Source organism: Miscanthus floridulus, chromosome 7 (assembly GCF_019320115.1).
Source record: "Miscanthus floridulus cultivar M001 chromosome 7, ASM1932011v1, whole genome shotgun sequence".
NCBI classification, from domain to species: domain Eukaryota; kingdom Viridiplantae; phylum Streptophyta; class Magnoliopsida; order Poales; family Poaceae; genus Miscanthus; species Miscanthus floridulus.
The window spans coordinates 6,765,145-6,784,949 of NC_089586.1; the positions used below are offsets into that span (position 1 = coordinate 6,765,145).

General features: G+C 44.8%; 1 protein-coding gene across 2 annotated transcripts; it reads right to left on the reverse strand.

Moving 5' to 3' along the window:
* Positions 1–11,355: 11,355 nt before the first annotated feature.
* LOC136466479 (receptor-like serine/threonine-protein kinase NCRK) lies at positions 11,356–19,673 on the reverse strand. 2 transcript variants are annotated; one of them, XM_066464903.1, is made up of 10 exons: positions 19,352–19,673; positions 14,680–14,758; positions 14,444–14,569; positions 14,249–14,368; positions 13,875–14,132; positions 13,493–13,734; positions 13,098–13,397; positions 12,769–13,008; positions 12,441–12,683; positions 11,356–12,306 (listed from the first exon to the last, which is right to left on the reverse strand). In XM_066464903.1, exons 2-10 carry the CDS (start codon positions 14,744–14,746, stop codon positions 11,938–11,940), a joined length of 1,965 nt encoding a protein of 654 aa, XP_066321000.1. In that variant the 5' UTR covers positions 14,747–14,758; positions 19,352–19,673; the 3' UTR covers positions 11,356–11,937. The 2 variants fall into 2 exon arrangements, with proteins under 2 accessions (XP_066321000.1, XP_066321001.1); XM_066464904.1 differs by lacking the exon at positions 19,352–19,673 and adding an exon at positions 15,109–15,391.
* Positions 19,674–19,805: the final 132 nt, after the last annotated feature.

Sequence of the window (19,805 nt, forward strand, 5' to 3'; positions counted from 1 at the left end):
ACGTCGGCTAACCGAAACAAGTGCGGAATTAAACTCTCGGTCTAGCCAAGACTATACCCGTCTATCTATGTTCTCTAGCACCTTGCAAAGATCCTAATTAAGCAACAAAGGTGCCAGGCTAACTAAGCTCACCTAACCAATTCTAGGAGCAAAGTCATACAAACATATATCACTAGTATTTCAAGTAATGAGGGAGCTCCTACACATACTAGTATGCAAAAAGCACAAAGCCAACTAAGCTCACTAGTAATGCTCAATAACAAGGCAACCAATGCCAAATTAGAGAGCGTAAATACTTAGCTACACAAACTAAGCAAAGTGACTAACAAGGTTACACAAACCAAATTAGCCACGCAAGGAAGCTACTTCTATACTACACAAGCAAGAAGATAACTAGTGAGCTATACAAGCTAACTAATCACAAGAGCAACTACACAAGCACAATGTATATAAAAGTAATCATAAGCTTGTGTAAGGGGATTGCAAACCAACGGGAAGAACAAGGTTGACACGGTGATTTTCTCCCGAGGTTCACGTGCTTGCCAACACGCTACGTCCCCGTTGTGTCGACCGCTCACTTGGTGGTTCGGCGGCTAATTGGCATCACCCGCCAAGCCCGTACGTCGGGCATCGCAAGAACCTACCCTGAAAGTGAGGGTAGCTCAATGACACGCTCAACTAGAGTTGCTCTTTGTGGCTCCCGTGGGGCGAGCACAATGCCCCTCACAAAGCTCTTCTCTGGAGCATCGCACAAGCTTCTTGCGGGCTTCGACGGAAACCACCACCAAGCCGTCTAGGAGGTGGCAACCTCCAAGAGTAACAAACACCACCGGCTTGCAACTCAATCACCTAGTGCCACTCGATGCAATCTCACAATGCAACGTCCTAGAATCACACTCAGTCGCAATCGATTTGCACTCTTCCAAGCACATGTGAGTTAGAGGGCATCCAAGCACTCCTACACAAGCCACATAGGCGTGAGGGTGCTCTACAACCAGCCCAAGGCCAGCCACACACTCCTTTTATAGCCCCAAGGGCTAAAATAGCCGTTACCCCTTCACTGGGCAAAGCGCGTACCTATCGGACGCGCAGGTCATAACGACCGGACGCGCAGGTCGCAGAGTCCGGTCAATTATAGAAAGGTTCTAGAGACGTTTTTCAGTGACCGGACGCGTCCAGTCACCACTGACCGGACTCTCCCAGCGTCCAATTGCTTCTGGACACGCTAAAAACACTGAGCGGACGCTAGGACCGGACTCGCAGGTGCTGACCAGACGCTCAGGTCGCACAGTCTGGTCATAGACCTTTCAGCGCTAAAACGGCTATAACTCTTAGCTCCGAACTCCGATTTCGATGATCTTGGACATTCTGGAAAGCTTACTCAGAGGGCTACACATCCCATATGCATACTTGATCCAAATCACAATGGATCAAAATAGCATTCCAACCCAAGGACCATCCTATAGTTCGGAGTATACTGAAAAACACTTTTCTCTTCTCTAAGTTGATTCACAACAACTCTAACTTCTTCTCCTTTGTAAATATGCCAACACCACCAAGTATGCACCACCATGTGTATGTGTGTTAGCTTTTCACAAACATTTTCCAAAGAATTAGTCACTCAACTTGCCACGCCACTTGATCCTAGCGATGATACAAAGTTAGATCACTCGAGTGACACTAGATGACCGATATGCAAACAAGTTTGCTCCTCTTGATAGTACGGCTATCTATCCTAAACCCGGTCATAAACTTCTCTACACACCTATGACCGATGAAATGAAATGCCCTAGGTTATACCTTTGCCTTGCGCATTCCATTCCATCTCCTCCAATATCGATGCAACACATGCACCAACATGATCGACAATGATATGATCCACTTCATATCATCACGTGATCATATTGGTTCATCGATCTTGACTTCACTTGCTTTTCACTGTTGCCTTCGTCCATCGGTGCCAAGTCTTACTTAAGCTTCACCGCCACGCGGTCCATCGCTCCAAAGCCTCCGACTTGCCCTTCACGCTTGCAACTGGTCCATCAAGCCAAGTCTTATCTTAATCTTCTCCACCTTGATCACATGACTTAATGTCATGTCTCATGTGCAATAAGCTCCTTCATCATCACATGTGTGAGCTTTGCAATATCTCCAAACTATTTTCACCTTCACGGCATATGTTGCTCACACACATGTACTTGTGGACTAATCACATGTGTATCTCACATAAACACAATTAGTCCACCTAGGGTTGTCACTCAATTACCAAAACCATACAAGGACCTTTTAATCTCCTCCTTTTTGGTAATTGCTGACATCTCTACAAAGATATGGAAATTAAGCTCTTTTGGATTCATGTTGCTTGCCTAAGCAATTTTACCATGTGTAAATGATTTTGGACAAGTACCATAAACCTGAAATGGTGGTATTAGCTCCCCCTACATATGTGCTAGAGTGTTTGTTTTGAAGCTCGCACATATGCATAGATTGAAATTATGGGAGAGTAATTACTACTAAATGATGCTAAGGTGTATAAAGTAAACCTTTGAAGCGTGATACCAATCGGAGTTGCACCTTTAAGTTCATCCTTAGCACCATGGTTAGCTAGATATCACTTGAAAATAAAAATCACTAGATACCTCGTGAGATCAACATTAAAAGCAAGGTACTAGTATTACTTGAAAAGCATACCAAGTGTCTAGCTATCATCCTATGCATGCTAGTTTTCATTTCATCGATTAAATTCTACAACTAGCATACCTCACATAAGCATGCATATTGAATTTAAGAACGTAGGCAATGCAAGCAAGCACATGAATATGCATATATCAAATGCAATCAATCAAAGTTCATGAGCTTGCTCCCCCTATTTGTGTGCTTCTCTTGTCCAAGAATTTTGATCCATCTCTTTTCTTCAATGTTGCTCTCTCTTTATCCATGTCCATGTCCAACCTCTATTTATTTGTCTCAATCTCTCCCAAAGCTTTCATATCTTATCTCTCCTTATCTCTCCCCCTTGTACAATCTCAATCTCAAGGCTTTCATATCTTTGTACAATCTCTCCCCATTTGTCATCAATTTCCATAAAAGGTATGCTTCTCATTGATGCAAAGGTATGCATTTGGGGTAGATGATTGAGGCTTGAATCTTGAATTTTTTATGGACATTACTTGATTGTTGGAATGACACCACTTGTAGATACCACTTGTAACTTAGGCCACTTGTATCTTGTGTAGGGCTTCTTGAGATACCACACATAGGATCTTTGATCTTGATATCAATTAGTGGGACATCTCCCCCTATGTGATAGCATGGGTCATCCATTTGATACACCTGATCTCTTGTAGGTGAGAGATGCATTCTTTATTTGATGATCACTTAAAGTTGAGGATCACTTGTGAAACCATCGTCTCGTATGATTGATACCATGTGTAGATGTGATACCACTTGAAAGAATTTTCTAGTATGGAACCACTTGTTGGATTTATCAATAAAAACCATTTCTTGAACCTTTGTTATCTTCATAAGTACCACTTATAGGATATCACTTGTGAGTTGATCTAGACATCACTTGTGAATTCTTGATGAAATACTTAAGTCTAGATACCACTTGAAACAACCAAACTAGATATCTATTTGCATTGTTGTCTTGTGCTTGTACTCTTATCATTATTATGAGCTTCTAATATTGACTTGAACTAAATTGATTTGCCTAAGCTTCCAAGTCCGGCTTGAACCAATGACAAGCTTCTTCACACCTCTTGCAAGGGTTATCTTGCTAATGTTGTACTTGTCACTTGTTTAGCAATCCAAATTAAATCAAGCACTTGGGTTCACTAGCTCATGAACGAATTCATATACTAACCACTAAATCAATTAATCATTCAAGCAATAGTGGTAGGCTTATGAATTTAAAACTTTCATTTGTTATGCATGATCCTATAAAGTATGTACTATATGCACTAACCGCATACTAGTAAGGGATGAAATGATCATGCATATTACAATGATACCTTTGCAATATTGGAGTAGAGGATAGTCATATAGATTCCAATTCATTACTCCAATAGCAATGTGAAGTCCAATTATAAGCTTGATGAAGACCAATAGATACCATTTTGAATTCCATTCTTCACCCATATGAAATGAATACCACTTATGATCAAGTGCACTTTCTTGTTGTGGTTGGTTTGCTTCCTTTTTTATCTTAACTTGCATGAGAGCATCAATTTGAGAATACCATTTGAAATATCATGACTAGCTCTCTTTTTGGTGTTGCTTGCTTTTCTTGATCAACCCCTTTTTGTTGCTTCAACTAAGCATCTCAAATATTTCTCGGATCACCACTTCCATATTAGCCTTTCAAGTACCACACTTGGTTTACCTACTCATAGGCAGCAAGCCCCTACACTAGGGAGAAGTGACCTCTCTCCAAGAACCATTCTTGATACTTACTTAAAATAACTTGATTGATTGATCCAAGTGATGGACTTAACTTGATGAGTAACCTCGATTATTTCTTTAAGTCCTTTTCTTTCTACTTGTTTAAGTCATTTTCTTTCTACCAAATGATTTTCAATAGTCACTAGAACTTAAACTTCAACTTCATCTTGAGTTTGATCTTGATCTTTTAATTTGAGTACCGAATGTGTGCAAAGTACACTCAACAATCAAATGGCCTTGTACTCTTTGCTTGTCATGCTTAAAGATCATCTCAAAACCAAACTTAGGTACCTCAAACACTTGTAAACATGTTTCCAACTTGATGACCTTTCAATCAAAGTGACTTTAGATCAATTCAATATTTGTCATTTTTCTGGTAGATTTTGTACCCTTCAAAGAAATAATCATATCTCCCAAAGTATAAATCCAAATATCACAAAATTTGGTGAAGATGTGATTCACTAAGTTATCTAGCAGGTGTAAAAATTTGAGCTTCATATGACTTCTAGATTGCTACCGGATTTCAATTCTTCCACCACTGCTATATGCTGAAAACCGCTGCACTATAGCTAACAAGATCTACTCCAAAACTAAAGTATTTCTTATCCAATTGTCATGAAAATTGTACAGCATCTTATACCATAAGTCTAGAGCATGTACACCAATTTTTATGCCAATCCAATAAATTTTGATTACTCAAACTTGGCTAAGATCACAGCTAGCTTAATTTTTCAATATAGGACATATTTCAATCACTTGAGCTATACTTCATCAAATATGAATCAAACTTGAAACCAACTTTTTTGAATACTTTTATAAGACATAAATCCATTCAATCCACTTACTAAATGTTATCTTATGAACTTATCCAACATAAATCAGTACAAACTTGACTACTAATCAATTTATCCATTCAAACATCTTATAGCAAGCAACATTGCATATTTATCCAATTCAATCAACTCATATGCACCCAAATAAAATGATCAACAAGAGATATACCTTGGTTAGCTTATAATCATCCAACTAGCAAGCTTCAACTTAATTATTTGCAAGCCATCAAATATATCCAATGAATCACCAACAACTTGAATTATAGCACTTGTATGATGTAACACATTTGGACTTCACTCAATTATCATGGCATTGGGTTTGGATATGCACTAGGCTTCATATCTTGACTCAACATATGATGATCAATATGAATCAATTGAATCAAGCCTCCAATGCCGATGGTATCTACAAACAATCATCCACTTTTTGATGGTACCCAAATAATTTTGGGTCCTCTCAAGTTAGGAGCAACATACTTAGGCATAGCCTTAGTATGAGTAGCGGGATGTTTTGCAATTGCAACCAATGAGATACCATTGTCATCCTTTCTAAGCATATTATTATCAACAATTGAAGTAGGCTTAAAAATATTACCTAGGGGATATGAATGTGCCATGTGTCCCCTTTTCCGGCATGAGTAGCACTTTCTCTTTGCTTGAGCCTTTTCTTCGTTGCTCATGTTGTGCTTCTCATTGCCTTGCTTCTCCTTATTTGCTTGAGCCTTCTTCTCAAGCTTGTTTGGACAACCCGAAGCTAGGTGGCCCAATGTGTCACAACTATAGCATCTCATGTGAGCAATCTTCTCTATTTTCTCTTCTTTGTTCTTGCTCACTTGCTTTGCATCTTGATTCATCCTTGGACGCATTGCTCGTTCTCTTGCTTTTTCACCCCTTCTAGTTTTCTTTTTCTTTATCATCAAATCACCACCATCTTCATGGTTGATCTTGATTTGCTCTTGGGGTGTCTTCTCTTGCTCAACTTGTGGCTTTGGTTGAGGCTCTTCTAGTTGCTTCACTAATTGCTTGGTTGGGCACATTGAGGTAAGGTGACCCCAAGTGCGGCACTTGAATCACTTCACATGCTTGAGCCTATCTTCTTGAGCTTCTCAATGTTGGGGCAACCATTTACAAGGTGTCCTGCTTCATGACACCAGTAGCACATGGTATGAGAGAGCTTTCTTTGTTGTAGCTTCTTTATCTTTCTTTCTCTCTTTATTTCGCCCTTTGTCATCTTCTTCTTGAAGCCAAGGCCACACTTGTCACCATAGTTTTTTTAAGTCTTCAACATGTACTCAAAGGTGACTTTTGAGTTGTAGCACCTCTCTAGCTTGTTGCTCAATTTTTTGACTTGTTCATTGAGCTCATTGTTCTCTTTCAAAAGGTTAGTTTCACAAGACATAGAAGTAGAATAAGCATCTATATGTGAAGAGCATGGCATATCTAATAAATCATTACAAGAGGTGGATACATGCTTCTTGCCTACATCACAAGGGTTAGCAACAATATATGATTGATCAATTAACCCATATGATGAGCTCTCACTAATTTTAGTTTTTTCATTAGAAATCTCCTTAGTGAGAAAAGCATGGTCTTGTGCCAAGTTATCATGAGCAACACTAAGTTCCTCATGAACCAATTTTAGCTCCTCATATGAACAAGTAGTGACATAAATTAGATGCTTTTGTTGTTCACATGTGTTCTTTAGAAAAGAGTTTTTATTTTTCAATTTCTCGATTTTAGCCATCTCTTTTTCTAAAGCTTTGATCATGCAACCATATCTATCTAGAAGCTCCTCATATGAATCAAGATCAATCACATTTGCATTAGATATCTTAGTGTCACCTTGTGACATGAAGCAATGTGATATAGTTGGAGAGCTTGAAGAAACATCACTCTCATACCCCGAGCATGATCCATCATTATCACCATCAAGTGTGCATGGAGTAGCATCATCATTGCCATCACTTGTGGCATCATCATCAATCTTGTCAAGTGATCTTGTGATATGATCATTATCATCATCACTTGACCATGAGGTGAAGCAATCTTTCTCAATCACCACATTGTGATCATGCTCGACACACTCATGCGCCTTCTTCTTGGGCTTATCATCATCATCGGAGACCGTCCCATACTTCTCATTGAGATAACTCCAAATCTCATGGGCGGTCTTCATGTCAATGATCTCTCCAAATATGTTATCATGCAAGGATCTATACATGATGTTAGTAGCTTGGATGTCGAGATCTAGGCATTTCTCTTGTGCTTGAGTTAGATTATCTTCATCCAACACATGAGAAAAACCTACATCTACCATCCATCACATTTGAGGGCAAACAAACTTAAAATTGCATCATTCAATTTTTCCATCGTGTAAAGTGTGTGCCATAAAAAATGAATGGACAATCAACATCTAGCCCATAAGCCGCCATCCTCTCGGGTCGGTGAAGACCACAAATGAGAGACCTAGCTCTGATACCACTTGTAAGGTCGAGATGGTGACTAGAAGGGGGTGAATAGTCATTTCTAAAACTTAATCGCGTCGGCTAACCGAAACAAGTGCGGAATTAAACTCTTGGTCTAGCCAAGACTACACCCCTCTATCTATATTCTCTAGCACTTTGCAAAGATCCTAATTAAGCAACAAAGGTGCCGGGCTAACTAGAGCTCACCTAACCAATTCTAGGAGCAAGGTCACATAAACCTATGCCACTAGTATTTCAAGCAATGAGGGAGCTCCTACACATGCTAGTAAGCAAAAGCACAAAGCCAACTAAGCTCACTAGTAATGCTCAATAACAAGGCAACCAATACCAAATTAGAGAGCGCAAATACTTAGCTACATAAACTAAGCAAAGTGACTAATAAGGTTACATAAACCAAATTAGCCATGCAAGGGAGCTACTTCTATGCTACACAAGCAAGAAGGTAACTAGTGAGCTACATAAGCTAACTAATCACAAGGGCAACTACACAAGCACAATGTATATAAAAGTAATCACAAGCTTGTGTAAGGGAATTGCAAACCAACGGGAAGAACAAGGTTGACACGGTGATTTTCTCCCGAGGTTCACGTGCTTGCCAACACGCTACGTCCCCGTTGTGTCGACCGCTCACTTGGTGGTTCGACGGCTAATTGGTATCACCCGCCAAGCCCGCACGTCGGGCACCGCAAGAACCTACCCTGAAAGTGAGGGTAGCTCAATGACACGCTCAATTAGAGCTGCTCTTCGTGGCTCCTGCGGGGCGAGCACAATGCCCCTCACAAAGCTCTTCTCTGAAGCACCGCACAAGCTTCTTGCGGGCTTCGACGGAGACCACCACCAAGCCGTCTAGGAGGTGGCAACCTCTAAGAGTAATAAGCACCACCGGCTTGCAACTCGATCACCTAGTGCTACTCGATGCAATCTCACAATGCAACGCACTAGAATCACACTCACTCGCAATCGATTCGCACTCTTGCAAGCACATATGAGTTAGAGGGCATCCAAGCACTCCTACACAAGCCACATAGGCGTGAGGGTGCTCTACAACCAGCTCAAGGCCGGCCACACACTCCTTTTATAGCCCCAAGGGCTAAAATAGCCATTACCCCTTCACTGGGCAAAGCGCGTACTGACCGGAGGCACAGGTCATAACGATCGGACACGCAGGTCATAGAGTCTGGTCACTTACAGAGAGATTCCAGAGATGTTTTTCAGCGACCGGACTCTCCCAGCGTTCGGTCACTTCTAGACACGCTAAAAACACTGACCGGACGCTGGGAATGGACTCGCAGGTGCTGACCGGACGCTCAGGTCGCAGAGTCCGGTCATAGACCTTTCAGCGCTAAAACGGCTATAACTCTTAGCTCCGAACTTCGATTTCGATGATCTTAGACATTTTGGAAAGCTTACTCAGAGGGCTACATATCCCACATGCATACTTGATCCAAATCACAATGGATAAAACAGTATTTCAATCCAAGGACCATCCTATAGTTCAAAGTACACTGAAAAACCTTTTTTCTCTTCTCTAAGTTGATTCACAACAACTCTAACTTCTTCTCTTTTGCAAATGTGCCAACACCACCAAGTATGCACCACCATGTGTATGTGTGTTAGCTTTTCACAAACATTTTCTAAAGGATTAGTCACTCAACTTGCCACGCCACTCGATCCTAGCGATGATGCAAAGTTAGATCACTCGAGTGGCACTAGATGACCGATATGCAAACAAGTTTGCCCCTCTTGATAGTACGACCATCTATCCTAAACCTGGTCATCAACTTCTCTACACACCTATGACCTATGAAATGAAATGCCCTGGGTTATACCTTTGCCTTGCGCATTCTATTCCATCTCCTCCAATGTCGATGCAACACATGCACCAACATGATCAACAATGATATGATCCACTTCATATCATCACGTGATCATATTGGTTCATCGATCTTGACTTCACTTGCTTTTCACCGTTGCCTTCGTCCATTGGTGCCAAGTCTTGCTTAAGCTTCACCGCCACGCGGTCCATCGCTCCAAAGCCTCCGACTTGCCCTTTACGCTTGCAACCGGTCCATCAAGCCAAGTCTTATCTTGATCTTCTCCACCTTGATCACATGACTCAATGTCATGTCTCATGTGCAATAAGCTCCTTCATCATCACATGTGTGAGCTTTGCAACATCTCCAAACCATTTTCACCTTCATGGCATATGTTGCTCACACACATGTACTTGTGGACTAATCACATGTGTATCTCACATAAACACAATTAGTCCACCTAGGGTTGTCACTCAATTACCAAAACCACACAAGGACCTTTCACCCATACTCCTTGGCTTTCAGAGAAAGCTGCTTTTGTGCAGTTCATTTTTCACAGCAGGGGAGGAGGTGCTTTCTTGAGCTTTTGCTTTCACAAGTTGGAAGAAATTACCCACTGCCACGGTTATGTTGTACCAGTTCGCTTCTTTTCTTTTCTTTTTTGTCTCCCTCACCTGCCGCTCTCCCCTGCCCGGCATCGTTCCTCCTCCGGCGGCGGCGGCGCCCATCCTCCTCCTCCGATGGCGCCCCTCCTCCTCCTCCGACGGCGGCACCCCTCCTCCTCCGGCGGCGGCGCCCCCTCTCTGCGGTGCCCCTCCTCCCTTCTCCTATCGAGCCGTTGGAGGTCATCTTTTCCCTACGTCGGCCCGCCATGGGTAGAGGCCGGGCGAGCTCAGGAGCTCCCCGGTCTGGGGCCTCGGGCTACTAGGGACCAAGGGGATGGTAGGAGGAGCAAGGGGAGGGCGCGGGCATCCCGTTTTGTTGGTTGGGGAAGGGAGAGGGGAAGGGTGAGGCGCGGCCACTGGGGTCAGTGGCGCTGCCTGCCTCGGTGCGGTGTGCTGCTCCGGTGAGAGGAGGAAGGAGGAGGGGTCGAGGATGGAGATAGGGTGGAGGTGCGTGAGGGCGAGGAGCTCGACCTCGCGGTTGCGGCGCTCGACCTCACGCTCCATGGAGGAGAGCACCTCCTTGGTCTAGCTCGTGACCCAGTGCGCCTGGAGGAAGAAGATAATGACGAGTGGGGTCCGCGTGTCAGTGAGAGAGGAAGAGAGTTCAGTGGGGTGGACTGTGAATGACATGTGGGTCCGCTTGTTAGTGTTTTCAAAAAGCCATAGTTGTTTCACCAAACGGCTTTTAGCTTTCTCACAGTCTACAGCTCACGACAGCTTTTTCCACAGCCCACGGCAGCTTTTTGAAATACAAAAGCCACAGCTCAACCAAACACACCCTGAGACTGTGCATCACCTGTGACCTGCTTTGCCAAAGTATGAGCTACCAAGTTACATTTCCGACTAATGAAAGAAATTTTAAAAGCTTGAAAGCATAAGCTCAAATCCTGGATCTCCCTCAAGACCGAAACCACAGCCGACCTCTGATCGGTACCTTTGTTCCACAGGCACACCAGCTCTTGACAATCATGCCCCGTTCGCTGGTCTAAAACTTGGCTAAAACTGACTGAAAATCACTGTTCCGGTTGAATTTTTGTGAGAGAAAAACACTGTTCCGGCTGAAAAAAGAAGTCAAACAAACCGAATATGGGGTAAGCCGAACATGGCCTCAGTTTCCAACCAAACCTTCTGAACGCCACTCATATTTTTTTTGTCTGTGTACATCAGTGATGTGTCTAATGAGTAATGACGCAACACATGTAATTCAGTATCAACACTCTCTCTCGATGATCTTTATTAGTACGTATATAAGATGTTTATACTGCCTTTGTTCGCCCCCCTAAATTTAATTAATTCATGGCTCCGCCGTTTAACAGAATCCATGTTGCACATCTACTTTCCTGACAAACTAACAATCGCTGGAGATCCAGTGTTGTTGGATATCTATCTCGCGTGCGCTGTGGATTCAGTTCAGATTCAGACATGGAGGACTGCCATCCCTCGTATCGGCATTGATCTCGTGTTCAACCTATCCTATATCCCTATCCCACAACGATCTCAACACCATTTCTTTTCCCCTTGTCGATCTAGATGTGTTTTCCTGTACTGTACATTCATGGATGCAGTCATGCAGATGCTGAGATGAAGGTGTGGACTGGGTTCGTGGAGAGGCATGAACAAGAAGATGAACAGCACCCGCCGCCGCTGCACCAATCAGAACCACAACCATCTCCTCCTGATCCTGCCAATCCTCTCGTCATCTGAACGCCGCCGGCTGCGTGAACGCCTCCATCCGAGGCTCCGTCAGGTCCACGTCCACCGCCTCCTCCTCGTCGCCGGGCGTCGGTGGCGGTGGTGGCCGCCAGCTGCTCCGCCCGTGGCCGTGGGGGCTCATCAGCACCGTCCCGTCCACCAGCTCGCCCGACACCACCGCGCCTCTTCCCACAAAGTTCACCCTGTCGCCGGGCCACGACGCGCGGCCCGGTGGCGGCGACGGCGCCGGTGGGCGGCGCACTTGCTGTTGCGACTGGGCAGCCGTCATCGGCGAGCACTCCTGCCGCAGCTGCCTCTCGATGTCGTCGTCGTCCTTAGGCTCCGGGTCACACCTTCCGACGTGCGGCGACGGCTGCAGAGTTGAGTGCCATGTCAGAACTCAGAACGCCTGCGGCGTGCGCGCGCGCGCCATGGCATGCCATGGCAGCAGCCATGCGTGGCGCTGGCAAGAGATGTACGTGGCTGGGATGGGAGAAGGAGTCTGACCGTGAGGTTGAAGGCGGCGGCGATGGGGAGGTTTCGGCGCTTGGCGCCCTGCTGGAGTGGCGCGATGGTGGCGAGGATGTGCACGACCTCTGTCATTGTGGGCCTGGCCTCGGGGTCCCACTGCAGGCACTCCCGCGCCAGGTGCGCCATGATCTGCATCTCCTCCGCCGGGAACTTGCCCTGCAGCGTCGGGTCCGGCAGCTCCGTCACCACCAGCCTGCTGTCCCGCAGCCGCGACATCGCCTGCACGCCCATTATTGCCATCTTTCATCATTTGATCCTGTAACGAACCAGCAGCTCGTGTCGTGAGCTACGCTATGGTACGCACCCAGATGACGAGGCTCTCGTCGGCCCTCGTCGACGACGACTTGTGGATGGGCTGCCGCCCGGTGATGAGCTCCAGCACGACGACGCCGAAGCTGAACACGTCCGACTTGAGCGACGCCTTGCCCACGATGGCGTACTCCGGCGCGAAGTACCCGAACGTGCCCAGCATCCGCGCCGGGGAGCTCGAGCAGCTCGTCACGCCGTCGTTCATCAGGCACTTGGCCATGCCAAGGTCAGTGATCTGCACCCAATCACAAGAATCAAAATCTCAGCACAATATATAATCTGCAGCATTCAGTAGCAAGCCCGAATCAGTAACAAGACACTGACCTTGGCTCTGAACTTGTCATCCAGGAGGATGTTGGTGGACTTGATGTCGCGGTGGAGGATACGCGGCGCGGCCGCCTCGTGGAGGTACTCCAGCCCCCTTGCGGCGCCGAGAGCGATGCTCACCCTGGTCTGCCAGTCCATGGGCTTCCTCCCTTGCTTCAGGTCCAGGCAGTCCCTCAGGTTGCCATTGGACATGCACTCGAACACCAGCAGCCGCTCCAGCTGCCGGCCCTGGCTCTCCGAGCAGTACCCAAGCAATGGCACCACGTGGCAGTGGTTCAGCCTCGACAGCAGCTCGATCTACGCATCATCACACGTCAGAAATGAGAGAAGGAATTGCAAGGATTGCATATGCAAGATTGCTGCTTTAATTTGGTGTCTGCAGCATTGCGTACCTCTGACAGGAACTCAAAGTCTTCGTCTGCACCTCCTAGGGGCCTTAGCTTCTTCACGGCAACAACCTTGCCATCGCCAAGCTGGCCTCGGTACACCTTGCTCGATCCGCCAACTCCGATAAGATGCTCGTCTGAGAATTTCCCGGTTGCTTGCTCCAACTCTGCGTATGAAAACCGGTTGATGACACCAGGGAATGTGCCGCTTTCACCACCACATATGAGATTGCAGTTACACAGAAACTCTGCAGCAGGAAGTTGAAACAAGAGTCAGGGTGTAGCTATGCACTGTCCTCAAACAAACACATGGCACCGATCTCAGGCAATTTCAGTCAAGCAGCACATCTCAAATTTCAGACAGGGAAAATGCATAGGTTAAGCTTGCCTTTTAAAACACCAAGCCTCGGTTTCGGTTTCATTTGGGGAAGTGGAGACGATCGATTGCTGACAAGGTTCGATCTGCTGCTCCAGCTAGTGTATTTATCGAAGGAGTATACCTGCGATCGTGGAGAGAGAGCATCCTTGCGGCGGAAGTAGTATACGGTGGTGACAAGGAAAGCAGTAGTGGTGAGAATCACACAAACTAGGAGCGTAATTATGACTGTTTTGCTGGAGACATGCCTTTTCCCTTCCTCTGAACTTCCTGAAGTTATAATGGAGACCATATTCAGCAACCCCAGTTTCAGTTGAGCATTTTAGTCCATAATGGGGTTCATGTATCTGAAATTCTGAATAGTTAAACAAGAAATTATCACATACCAGATGTGCAGTTACAGGAAGTGAAGCAACTCCTGGCACGTAGCACAGCATGTTCTTCTTTCTGAAGGTCCTTATCAGAGGCACATGTGCAGTTCCATGACCCTGTGCCGCCATTTTCATCTGCCACAACACCCAATTCAGGTGCCATTGTCGTGTAATGAGATGTTGAGAAGCTATATGATGGACTGCCCTTACCTTGTTGACAATGGCAGGACGAAGAGCAATTGGACAATAGGCTGCTGTTAGAGTTTGGTTCACCTAGCGGATGAGCTGCGCATACACATGTCCAGTTTGTCGTTTCGGTTTCGCCCGTGGTGCTATCTGAACAACAGCTAGTGTATCAGATATTGTTTCCTTTCGTCATTTTTATGAACATTTTGTCACGACAGCTTTGAAAATAGAAGTATATTCATGAGGACTGTAGAACTTACCACATGATGCTGCTTGCATCAGAAGAACACAGCTGAGGGAGGCCACGAGAAGTTTCATGTGTCCCATCTAGAGCAAGCTCTGAAAAATAATGATGGAAAAGTAAGAATTGGCATGTTTGAAACCATTGACTGCTGAGTGCTGACCAAAATGGAATGGAATGGAAAACACCACCAAAATACATGCAGAGCACACTGAACAAGTCTCATCATGATTTGATATTAAACAAGTACATGGTTGACTAACTGTATCAAAATATGTCTATGGGAATAGATAAACAGAAAATAATGGATACAAATTAACTATGCACAACTCATCATTAACAAAACAACAAATCCTACTAGATGATAGATCAACAAGTGATAGCAACCAGGAAAAATGGATGCAGAATCTTCTGCTTTAAATGGATCACATTGATGCTAATCACATACCATAGTTCTTCAAAACATATGACACATGATCTCCAAAACTGCTAAAAGTACAAGAAAAAAAAAACTAATTTAAATTGCTTCAGACAGAAAAAAACGACAAGTATCCTGGTCTGAAAGTAGAATCAAAGAGGCGCGAAAGATGATAGGTGGGGGAGAGATGGAGTCTAAGAACTGATAGATAAAGAAGGCAGCTTATATGCAATGCAGGCAGTTCCAATGAATTGGCAGAAGCTATCAACAATAGTTTGACAAATGCATGCTTGCTTTCAAAAGGAAAATACTAGCACACTCAATGCAGTAGCTTGCAAGATAGGAGACAGCTCAACCTACAGCACTATATGTGCAGTAGGGAAAAAGAAGACGTAGGCCTTGAAAGAGATTGGCTGTACTTAGGTGCAATGTTCTATTTGGGGCATTGAACACTGGATTATGACTTAAAATTACACCTGGCCTGTAATGTCGGGTGTGAGTGACAGATGCCAACTCTGGAGTTAATCAGGGTCTTCAGCGACCTCAGGCTGGATCAGACTCCTGAAAGTCAGTCCATGCAAGATGGCTTGAATGATTATTCCCAAGTTTCAACTTGTCTTATGCTTTCTAACATTAGCATGATGTTCCCATGTTACCAGATGTCCAAAACAAAAAATCAATCAAAACAGGAACAGATTTTGGACACCTGATAGGCTGACAGTAACCTACCAGTTGAAATCTGCAAGCGATAACGATTTGGACTAATGATCACAATCACAAGATGCAAACTCAATTCCAGTCACTGGATTATGTCGGTCAAGAACGTATGAGAGAGATTTCAAAATGTCGTTTAATCTGATAGTTGCGTCCCATCTCCAAATGTACGCCTGTGGATGTGCCCTCTGCGATTACCTACAGCAGGCTAGTAGTGGCTAGAGCTTAAAATAAGCTGCTCCCTTGGGAGTGCCTTGGTGGTTGCTCCTAATTTAAAATCCTTTTTGGTGACCCGATCCATCCAAAGAATCGTTGAATGCTAAAGTAGTTGCAAGATACACATCAATGCATTGTATCCTAGACATGTAATATATTTGTGTAGATCAAGATCTTAGACATGTAATATTTTTTTTTTATTTTTATTTTTTTTATTTTAGTATTTATTTATTTTAATTGCTTCAGACAGAAAAAAACGACAAGTATCCTGGTCTGAAAGTAGAATCAAAGAGGCGCGAAAGATGATAGGTGGGGGAGAGATGGAGTCTAAGAACTGATAGATAAAGAAGGCAGCTTATATGCAATGCAGGCAGTTCCAATGAATTGGCAGAAGCTATCAACAATAGTTTGACAAATGTATGCTTGCTTTCAAAAGGAAAATACTAGCACACTCAATGCAGTAGCTTGCAAGATAGGAGACAGCTCAACCTACAGCACTATATGTGCAGTAGGGAAAAAGAAGACGTAGGCCTTGAAAGAGATTGGCTGCACTTAGGTGCATTATTTTTTTTTATTATGGATCACAATACATGAATAGATTCTTGGGTTAGAGTAAGTAAATTGACCAAGTAGTTGGGCCTCCATGATCTCTATATACTCGAAATTACACTTTTTCCCCCCCAGGATGGAAGCAGTGCTATATCATAAAGGGCGGGCATGGTGCAAGCAGTAGAGTCTTACCGTCTGTGACCGGAAGGTACCGGGTTCGAGTCACGGTCTCCTCGTATTGCGCATGCAAGGATAAAACTTACCACTAACGTCCTTCCCCAGACCCCGCACAGAGCGGGAGCTCTCTACACTAGGTATGCACTTACTATATCGTCAAGACCCAATCTTCAGATAGATGAAACGAAATGCTAAGCTGCCTTTTTTCTAGTATTTCTGGCCACCGACATCGCAATCACAAAGAGTATTAACATAGAGCTCGCATCGCACTAAGCCAACACATTGTTTAATTGGGGGCCGTGACCGGTTAAGGACAAGCAGGGTAGGTGAAGACGAGAGCACCACAGAAAGAAAATGATAATTGCTCTGTTTGTTTGGCTGATAAGTCATAGCTGAAAGTACTGTTAGCTGATTTATTATGAGAAAAAAATATTATTCGATGGCTGAAAAAGTACGAATGTAAGAACAACCGGAAAAAAAAACGTCGGCATGTGCCGCTGCGGCGCTACCTGACGAATCTCCCTTTTTTTCAAAGGAGGGGAGACCTTTTTCTACAATGCAGGACGGGGACATGGTACCTGACACGTACGTACACGTAGTGTAACGTCGAGTTTTGGATGATCTTGATTGGAATGAGTAGCAGGATCGATGACCAGCTACGCTAGGGCATGCAAAAATTCAGCTTATTTTGCAGACGTGGAGAGAGGCGGGATGGCATCAGCAGGTGCGTCTCTCTTGCCCTGGCCTGGCTACCCCTTTCTTCTTCTTCTTTCCAGTTTGAGCAGAGTTCGTTAAGTTTTGGGGATATTAAAATGAAGAGGATGACGCACCTTGCTTCCCTTTGTTTTGTCTAAGTCTAACTACTGGCATGTATGCATTTTTAGTGGCAAAACAGGTAGAGGACTGAAAATGTTTTTTTTTTTTTTTTTGCCAAGCGGGAACTGCAAGAGTTAAAGAAAGAGAGAAAGGAAAGGAAGGAAGGAAACTGAAGCACCTCGATCGATGGCACAGAATTGAATTCACCAATGTTATGTATTGATCCGAGTCAACCTTGGACGGTGGGACATGTGAAAGGCAGCAAATGCTGAGGAAAATGCAGTTACCTGTGGCTGTGGGTCAGCAAGTGACCTGACCGCGTTGGAGAGGTAAAAAGAAGGGTTGTTTATCTTGGAGCAAGGCCTGGTTTAGTTACTCCCTAAAAGTTTACTACTTATCTCATCGAGTGTTTGACACATGTATAGAGTATTAAATATAGACTAAAAAATAACTAATTATACAGTTTACGACTAATTTACGAGACAAATCTTTTAAGCCTAATTAATTCATGATTTGACAATGTGGTACTACCGTAACCCGTGTTAATGCCGGATTAATTAAGTTTAATAAATTCGTCTCGCGGATTATTGAGGGATTCTGTAATTTATTTTTTCATTAGTATCCAAACACTTTCAGCCTGTTCGGTTGGCTGGTTCGTGAAGGAGTACGGCTGGCTGGTTTGTGTGAGAGAAAAATACTGTTCCGACTAGAAATTTACGATCGTTTACGACAAGCCACAGCCAAACGAACAGACTGTTTATGCGACACCCCATATAACACTCTAACGTCACACCTAAAACTTTAGGCCCTGTAGACTTTTTCTTTTCTTTTGCGAATGAATTGAGCCCTTGTTTAGTTCGTGAAATTTGGAATTTGGGGCTACTGTAGCACCTTCGTTTTTATTTGGCAAATAGTGTCCAAACATTGACTAATTAGGCTTAAAACGTTCGTCTCGTGATTTTCCACCAAACTGTGCAATTAGTTTTTCTTTTCGTCTACATTTAATATTCCATGCACAGACCGCAAACATTCGATGTGATAGGTACTATAGTAACTTTTTGAACTTTGGGGTCCAACTAAACAAGCCCTGAATGAATACTTACAAACGAAAGTTACCACATCTCCACGACCTCGAAGGCATTAAACTAGTAGCGGTAGCAGACTGTGCAGAGGACGAATGATTCTTATCCCGCGGCCGCATCGGGGAAAGAGACGGGGCAGATGAAGGAACGCATGTGAGAGACGACACGACGGGAGGGGAGAAGCAAAAGGCCGGGCGGCCGGACCAGAAACAGAAAGGCATCCACTGTACTATCTCCTTTCCTTGCTGCTCTGCTCTGCTCTGCTCCGGTGCTCATTCTGCTTTGTTCTGATCAGTGGCGGAGATGGGATCTGGAAAAGGAATGAAGTGCATCCATCCAGCAGCGCAGGCGCAGGCGCAGCGCTGTTGGGATTGGGATGGTGGGCACCGAAAGCAACCGCAAGGAACAAGGAAAAAGAGCGTTTGGTTTGAGGCAGTAGGCGGCGGCAGCAGTAGGCAACAACACACACACAGAGCAGGACACGATCAGAGAGATTGAAGAAAGATGGATGCACCGCACCGATTATCCAAGAGGAGAACATGGGATTGAGTAGTTAGTACTAGTAAAACTGTGAGCAAGGCTCACACACAAGACACACAGCCCCGCCGGCCAGTCTCCCTCTCCCACCCAGACGGGGAGCCGGTGAGGCCATGGGCGGCAGATGTGGAGGAGGAATGCGGCGGAGGCCCGAGGGGAGAGGAGGTGCAGGTCGTACTAACCTCGTCAGAGACTGCAGGGAGCGGAGGAGCAGCAAGCAAGCACTTGGTCGTCTTCCTCTTTCCCCCCTCCGTCGTCGTCTTCCCTTCCTCACGCGCCCGCCCCGGCCCTGCACTGCCCTCTTTTTTCTCTGTGCTGCCTTGGGGCCTTTCCCTAGCTAGCTTGTTGTCTTCTTCCTTGTCTTGTTGGAGGAGAGGAGCGTCGTGGATCCGAGTCCTAGCTACCTGGTAGCCTAGTACTACGGTGTAATAGGCCTTTGAATTCTCTTGAAATGGGCAATAACGAGGGAGGAGAGGGCTCGGAGGTGAGAAGCGACCAGACCCGTGCACTGCTGCACACTGCAAACAACGCAAATGCTGCCGCATTCTGTAGTTCCTTCTCTAGTTGCCACCGAGAGAGCACGTTGATATACCCAGCTTAGCTAACAATTAGCTGATCAATTTAGCTATGGTCCGT